The 7,657-nt window shown below is 72.1% G+C and overlaps 1 protein-coding gene across 1 annotated transcript; it reads right to left on the reverse strand.

The window, feature by feature from the left end:
* Positions 1-487: 487 nt before the first annotated feature.
* On the reverse strand, positions 488-6,944 carry PKDCC (protein kinase domain containing, cytoplasmic). The gene is made up of 7 exons (XM_056130575.1): positions 6,420-6,944; positions 3,968-4,090; positions 3,594-3,865; positions 2,365-2,444; positions 2,172-2,279; positions 1,050-1,223; positions 488-978 (listed from the first exon to the last, which is right to left on the reverse strand). Exons 1-7 carry the CDS (start codon positions 6,903-6,905, stop codon positions 893-895), a joined length of 1,329 nt encoding a protein of 442 aa, XP_055986550.1. The 5' UTR covers positions 6,906-6,944; the 3' UTR covers positions 488-892.
* Positions 6,945-7,657: the final 713 nt, after the last annotated feature.

A 7,657-nucleotide genomic window follows, 5' to 3' on the forward strand; every position in this document is an offset into this window, starting at 1 on the left:
GTCGGGAATGTGGTTGACGACCTGCGAGGCGCGTGGGCCTCCCGACCCCCAGTCCTGTTCTCCGCCTTCCCCATGGCACAGGCTGCGTGTGGGCCGCGCCGGGTGGGTCCTCACCAGCTCCCTGGAGCCCTGTCCAGGTCGGGTGGCCAGTAGAATAAGGCCAGCCCGTCTGACCAGGTCCCGCTGCGTAGGTCCCAGACCATGTGATCCGTGAGTGTGCGATGGTCAGCCGCAGTGGGAGAGGGGAGTGTCCAGTGAGCAGCGTGTGACTGGACGGGCAGCGGTACAAGGCCTCCCCCTGGGTGCAGCCCAGACGTTCCAGCAAGCGGGGGACCAGCCCGAGGGGTTAAGGAACATTTTGGGGGCCTCCAGGGCCTGTGGAATCCGAGGTGGGCCCTGGGTCTGTGGGCCGTGGCTCCACTGGGCACGGCCGTGCTCTCTGCGTGGACACCCGTGGCCGAGCCCCTCCCCGTCCCCACAAGAATCCTGCATGAAACGTCTTTATTCACGGATGTTTTCTTTTTTTACAAAAATAAACATTTGACGAACAGGAAGTACAAAAGCTCTGGGTACAACCTGGGGCCCGGCCGCGGGGCTTTCACTGAAAGCAAACAGGCCAGCGGCCGCCGGCCCTCGGCTCAGTCTCGCCTACCGCTGGCCCAGGCCCCGTCCATGTGCTGGCCAGCGGGCCCCGCGAGCGGGAGCAGCTCTGCCGAGCGGGCGGGGCCTGTGGCGGACAGCCCTGGGCTGCCCGATGCCCACGGGGCGGCCTCCGCGTTGCCCGCCCGGAGCGACTCACATTTCACATCGGCTTATTGCACCTTGTCGGGGCACCTCCAGCGCCCAGGGTGTCGCACGCAGGCTGCCAGCCCGCCTGCCCCGGGAGCCTGGGTCAGCCAGAGGCCCGCACGTACGTGGTCTTGTTGGCATCGGGCACCACGTGATTCCATCCCGTCTTGAAGAACACCAGCTGCCGGCCTGGCGTGGGCGAGAGGGCCGGTGAGCGGCGCCCAGGCAGACCCGCCCCCCGCGGGACCCCCCGGGCCCACCTGTCCAGGTCGTCTGGTTGGTGAGCACGAAGGCCCGGCACTGGGCGTGGCCGTCACAGACGCGGGCAGCCTCGGCCACGTCGAACACGGACAGGAGGCAGCCGTCGTGGCGGTAGGAGGGCCAGCAGCGATAGTCCTCGTCGGGCACCGCCCTGCTGTCCAGGCGCCGGTACTCTGCGGGTGCACAGGGCTGAGCGTCCGCCCCTGGGCCAGCCCCCCGCCAATCCCGGAGCTGCCCAGGCGGGTGGGGGCTGGGGGCACTTTGCATCCGTAGAGCTTCTTCTACAGACATACATGTGCCTACACGTGTGTGCACATGTATGCATTTTCACGAGGATGGTTACGTGCATGTGGCAGCAGGGGACCGTGGGATCACTGTGTGTGACTACATGTACGGACATGCATGTGCAACAGGATCATATGGGTGGACATGTGTGTGTACACGATGATGCTTGTAGGCATGGGTGCGGCAGTGTGCACGACCACACGCCTAGATGTGCATGTGAGCACACGTGCATGTCTCTATGTGTAACTGTGCAGGCACGTATGTCTTCCTGTGCACGACTACAGCCGCACACACATATTCACGTGCGCATGGGACATGCAGGGTGTGCAGGGATGCACACATGTCCGTATGTACACGTGACTGCATGCATGCTGTTTGCAGGCGTACACACGTGTGCGTGTGCGTGTATGTGTGTGCATGTTGGGGACTTGGTGGCCTGGGCCCCGGTGCCCCTGGGCCCCTTCGCCACCCCAAGCCTGGTGTGCGCTGTGACCCGGGCGGGCTCTGCAGGGGCCAGCAGGGAGCCCAGCACCGAGCAGAGCCCGCCCCGCCGCGCCCGCCCTTCTCCAGGGGAGACCAAAGTCCAGCGTGATTTACTGCCCGGAAACTGGCCCTCGGGACAGCCGGCCATTGTTCACCTCGTTAAACTTTATTCCCACCTAACGAGCCCCCCAGCCCGGCCTGCACGGCCCCTGCCCCCGCTGGAATCCCCCCAGAGCCTCCCGAGGGGCAGGAGGGAAACTGCTGGTCCTGGCGCCCCCCGGGGCGAAGGAGCCGGGGAAACTGAGGCTCGGGGCGTGAGTGGCTCTCCCGGGGCGGGCGGGTCCCGCGCTCACCGCTGGCCCGGGGCTGGGCGCTGTCCTGCAGGTACTGGCCGCTGCGGTAGAGGTGCAACACCGTCTCCAGCTGTGCCAGCGTCTCGGCCGCTCCCCAGGCCAGCTCTCCTGCGGACGGGAGGCCGCATGCCAGGCCCGACGCGCGCGACCCACCGGGACCCCCGGGGAGGCGGGGCGGGGGGCAGGAGCTCACCTGTGGCGTTCACGATCCTGTCCAGCAGGGGCCGCAGCGAGGGGGGGGCGCTGTGCGGCAGGAGGTACGTGAAGAAGAACCTGCCACACGGACCGGCCTGGGCTCAGACGGACCCTCCCGCAGCCCCCCAGACACTTATAGCGGCCAGATGTCGGCCCACCCCAGCGCTTCTCATCCCCGCCCCTGCCGACTGGGCCCCTGCGGCCCAGAGCTGGGTCCCGGACAGCCGCCGGCAGAGGGCAGGGGTGGGGCTGGGAGGGCAGGGGCAGGGAAGGTAGGGGCAGGGCTGGGAGGGCAGGGCTGGGAGGGCCAGGGTGGGCTGGGAGGGCAGGGTAGGGGCTGTGAGGGCCGGGGTTTGGGAAGGGCAGGGCTAGGAGGGCAGGGCAAGGGCAGGGAGGGTAGGGGCAGGGCTGGGAGGGCAGGGGTGGGGCTGGGAGGGCAGAGGCAGGGAAGGTAGGGGCAGGGCTGGGAGGGCAGGGCTGGGAGGGCTAGGGTGGGGCTGGGAGGGCAGGGTAGGGAAGGGCAGGGCTAGGAGGGTAGGGCAGGGCTGGGAGGGCAGGGTGGGAGGGCAGGGGCAGGGAAGGTAGGGGCAGGGCTGGGAGAGCCGGGGTGGGGTTGGGAGGGCAGGGGCTCGAGGACAGGGTAGGGGCTGGGAGGGCAGGGGCAGGGAAGGTAGGGGCAGGGCTGGGAGGGCAGGGGTAGGGCAGGGAGGGTAGGGGCAGGGCTGGGAGAGTCAGGGTGGGGTTGGGAGGGCAGGGGCCCGAGGGCAGGGTAGGGGCTGGGAGGGCAGGGGCAGGGAAGGTAGGGGCAGGGCTGGGAGGGTGGGGGTGGGGCAGGGAGGGTAGGGGCAGGGAAGGTAGGGGCGGGGCTGGGAGAGTCAGGGTGGGGGTGGGAGGGCAGGGGCCCGAGGGCAGGGTAGGGGCTGGGAGGGCAGGGGCAGGGAAGGTAGGGGCAGGGCTGGGAGGGCAGGGGTGGGGCAGGGAGGGTAGGGGCAGGGCTTGGGGGGCAGGGCTTGGAGGGGCGGGAGGGCAGGGTAGGGGCTGGGAGGGCCAGGGTTGGGAGGGGCGGGGCTAGGAGGGCAGGGCAGAGGCTGGGAGGGCAGGGCTGGGTGCTGGCTGAGCAGAGGCTATTTTAAGACTCCCCTGCCTCCCGCCCCTCCCCCTCCCCGGGCTATTTCCAGCCGGGCCCTGCGCCCTCCTCGCCCTCCTGCCCTCCTCGGGCCGGCCCACCTGTAGGCGTTGTAGAGGTTCCGCTTCTCGTTCATGCCCTGGCAGCGGCCCTGGGCCGAGCAGGCCAGGCTGAAGTTCCTGGCGGGGAACTCGAGCGTGCAGTCGGCGCTGCTGGCGCACGGCGTCTCGTCCACGCGCGCGTCGTCCAGGTCCGTGACCTTGAGCTCCCCGTCCACCAGCACGAACTGCCGCGGCCGGAAGTCCAGCAGCGTGACGGAGCCCAGCGGCGAGTGGGCCAGGTGGTAGAGCAGGCGGCCCAGGCTCAGGCAGATCTGGGGACGCAGGATCTCAGCGCCCCTCCCCCCGTGGGGGCCCCCCAGCAGGGCCCAGCGCCCCCCGCGGGGGCCCCGGGCGGCCCGGCCGCCTCGCCTCACCCGGAACCGGTCCTCCCAGGCGGCCTGCAGCAGCTGCAGCATCTCCACGGGGGCGCCCAGCTCCGTGATGGTGGTCAGGGTGTTGGGGATGTCGTCGCTGTCCTGGTAGCAGTAGCCGTAGAGCTGGGGGCGTGAGGGAGGAGGGGCTGTGTGGCCGCAGACCCGAGTCAGGGGCTCAGCGGCCAGCGAGGCACCGGGACGACCTCTCCCGTGTGCAGGGCCTGGAGGGGCCCAGCTGCTGCCCACACATGACCGGGAACTGGCCGCGGGTGGCCTGCGGGGGTCCCAAGGCAGATCTGGGGCGGGCTGAGGCTGCGTCTCCCCGGGGCGCAGGGTGAGCGAGGACTCGGCCTGCCGGGCCTGGGCCAGCAGTGGCCATCACCGGGCAGCCTGCAGGCACCCTCCGAGCAGGGCCAGCGAGGGTCAGCCCAGGTTTGTGGTCCCTGCCGGAGTCATTACACAGCCGGAGGTCGTTAACCGCCCTGTTAACGAGGTATTAATCAACACGCCTGGGGGAGAGAGAGACCCCTGACCCGAGCCAGGGGGAGGGAGGGGGGAGGGAGGGGCAGAGAGTCCTGCGGGAGGGGAGCCGTGCCCTCTGACCTCGGCCCCCGGGGTGCCTGCGGGGCGTAGGGGCTCACAGCTAGGTCTGCCTGGAGTGGGGGGGGAGTGGGGCAGGCCCCTCCCCCCTCGCCTCCCCCTCCAGGAAGCAAACGCTCCTGCAGAGCCAACATCACTTCCTGTCGCAGCGTCCTTGGCGGCAGGGTGGGGGGACCCTGGCTGGAGGTCAGGGGAAGTGGGAGGCCGCGTGTGGCGCGTGTCCTGGCGGACGCCCACAGAAACCCCCCCCTGGGCTGGGGAGGGGCCTGGTGCTAAGACCCCCGTTGGCTGGTTTTCCTGCTCCCTTTCGCCTTGGGCAGGGCTGGCCCAAAGGGAGGCCGCGCACTACGCGGTCAGTGGGCCTGGGGCAGGCCGGGTCCCGCTCCGCTCACGCCCTTCTCCACCCGCCTGAAACACAGCCGACACGCCAGCACTTCCAGAAAGTTCCGAGAGCGCTGGGAAGGAAAAGGCACAAGACACTCCGCCGAGTGAGAAGGCCACGTAACCAACCCGGCCACGCAACGCAACCAGCTGACGAATTAGTGCGTCCTCAGCCCCGCTGCGTCCCATGGCCTGGCCTGCAAGATCCCGTGTCCAGGGCCTACCAGGGCCGCTGCCCCAGTGGCCACGGCATATAAATAGCTCCCTGGCCCGTGGCCCGTGCTCACGGCCCGCCCAAGTCTGAGTTCCGGGCCCTTTCTGTGGTGTGTACGAGCTGGGGGGCGCAGCGTGGACACCCCACGTTCCAGGGCCCGAGCGGGAGTCTGGCGGGAGGGGAGCCGTGCGCTCTGACCCTGGCCGTCTCAGAGGGTCCCTCTGAGCCCCCTTAAGTCTGTGCTGGGAGCAGGGTGCTGGCCTCCGGGGGCGCCTAGGGGGGAGAGGGTGGGCCAGGTAGTGCCAGAGCCCGCGGCCCTCTGCCGGGCCCCCTGGGGCTGGCTGCACCTCCGCCAGCCTCTTGGCCACCTTTGAGGCGATGGGGACAGTGATGGACACTGAGGCCCCCGGAGCGGAGGGCCAGCGGAGGGCCCAGAGGTCAGTTGGCCCAGGCTGGCCTCCTCCCTGCCTGCCCTGGTCCCAGCGCTCCAGAATAAGGCGGGTGTGGCCGGGAAAAGCCTGTCTGACCACGTGAGTGCCAAGCCTGGCACGATGCTGTCCAGGGGAAAGGGGTGTGGGCACCCCAGTCCAGCAGCACAGGGGGTCCGCCTGTCATGCCTGGGGTCCCTAGCCGGCTGTGCAAAGCCTTTGCCCACAGTGGAAGCGGTCACCGGCCCTGACTCTGGGGTCCCTCGGGTGGGCCCCGAGTCCAGGGTCACCCAGGCGTGCCACGAGCCTGGGTCCCTCGGGCCGGCCCTACTCTAGGGACCCTCGGGCCGGTACTGAGCCTGGGGTCACCCGGGCGGGCCCCGAGCCTGGGGTCCCTCGGGCCGAGCATTAACGCTGGGTCCCTCCGGCCGGCCCTGACTCAGGGACCTTGGGGCTGGCCCCGACTGTGGGGCCATCCAGGCGGGCCCTGACTCAGGGACCTTGGGGTTGGCCCTGACGCTGGGGTCCCTCTGGGGTCCCTCGAGCCGAGCGTTGACGCTGGGTCCCTCGGGCCGGCCCTGACTCAGGGACCTTCAGCCGGCCCCGACTCTGAGGTCACCTGGGCTGGGCCTGACTCAGGGACGGACCTTCGGGTGGGCCCTGGCGCTGGGGTCCCTCGGGCCGGCCCTGGCGCTGGGGTCCCCCGGGCGGGCTCCGACTCTGGGGCCATCCGGGCGGCCCCCGACGCGGGGTCCCTCGGGCCGGCCCCGACTCCGGGACCTCCGGGCGGGCCCTGGCTCCCCCCACCCCGCGCCCCGCGCCCCCCTACCTGCAGCACGTTGGGGTGGCGCAGCCGCTGCAGCAGCACCATCTCCTTGAGCAGCTTGTGGGCCGCGAGCCGGTAGCAGCCCCGCCGGGCCCCGAACTCGCGCACGCAGCTGCCCAGGTCGTGGCCGCCGAAGTCCACCGCCTTGAGCGCCACGGCGGCGCCGCCGGGCAGGCGCGCGCGGTACACGGCCTTGGTGTAGCCCGAGCCCACGTACTGCGCGCCCGACACGTTGCGCAGCGCGGCGCAGCCCAGGCGCGGCCCGGGGCCCGCGTGTCCGGCCGGGGCCAGCGCCAGGTCCATGAGGCGGCGCCGCTCGGGCCGGCCGCGCGCGAAGCGCTGCACCTCGTCGTAGCGCGCGCGGATGCGGCGCGCCAGCTCGGCGGGGCCCGGGCCCGGCTCGGAGCCGGGGGCCAGCAGCGCGGCCAGCACGGAGCCCAGCAGGAAGGCGGCCAGCACGCCCGCCGCGGCCGCCCGCCGGCGCCGCATCGCCACCCCGGCCCGCACGCCGCGCGGGCGGCCGGACACTGGCCGGCCCGCCCCGCCTTATAGGGCCGCGCCCCGCCCCGGCCCGCCCCGGCCCGCCCCGGCCCGCCCCGGCCCGCCCGGCCCGCTCGGGGGCGGAGCCGCTAACGGGGCCGGCGCGGGGGCGGCACCTGCGGCGCGTGGGCCGGGCGGTCAGCGGCGGGTCAGCGGCCCCGGGTGGGGGTGGGGGCGGGGGTCCCGGCCCGGCGCGCCCCGCCCCGCCCCGCCCCGCCCCGCCAGATGTCCCGGCCGAGGAGCCGCGCGGGGAGACCGCCCGGGTCTGGAGCGGCGACCGGAGCGTCGGCGGGCGCGGGCCGGGCCGGGCGGGGGCCTCACGCCTCGCGCGGGGGTTCTCGTGGCACGTCCCGAAACGGGGCCACGGGGCCCGGAAACCTCGGCCGGGCCGCCGGAGGCCCGCACACGCGGCGTCCACGCACCGCGCGCGCCCGGGCGCACGCACACCTGCCCGCACGTGGGCGCAGGCCCTCGCGCGCACACAGGATGGACGTGCCCGCGCCCTCCCACAGCCACACGCACACGTGCCCACGCTCGGGCACACGCGAGCACGCGCACACGCGCACTCGTCCGGACACACACAAATACCTGCACGCACACGAGTGCACGCGCACGGAGCGACTCGCGCCCACCGGCAGGCACCCACGCCCGCGCCTTGGCACACGTGCAGCGCAGTCACACGCACGCGGGCACGGTACACT

The sequence above is a fragment of the Sorex fumeus genome, unplaced genomic scaffold, assembly GCF_029834395.1.
Source record: "Sorex fumeus unplaced genomic scaffold, SorFum_2.1 ptg000079l, whole genome shotgun sequence".
Lineage (NCBI taxonomy): Eukaryota > Metazoa > Chordata > Mammalia > Eulipotyphla > Soricidae > Sorex > Sorex fumeus.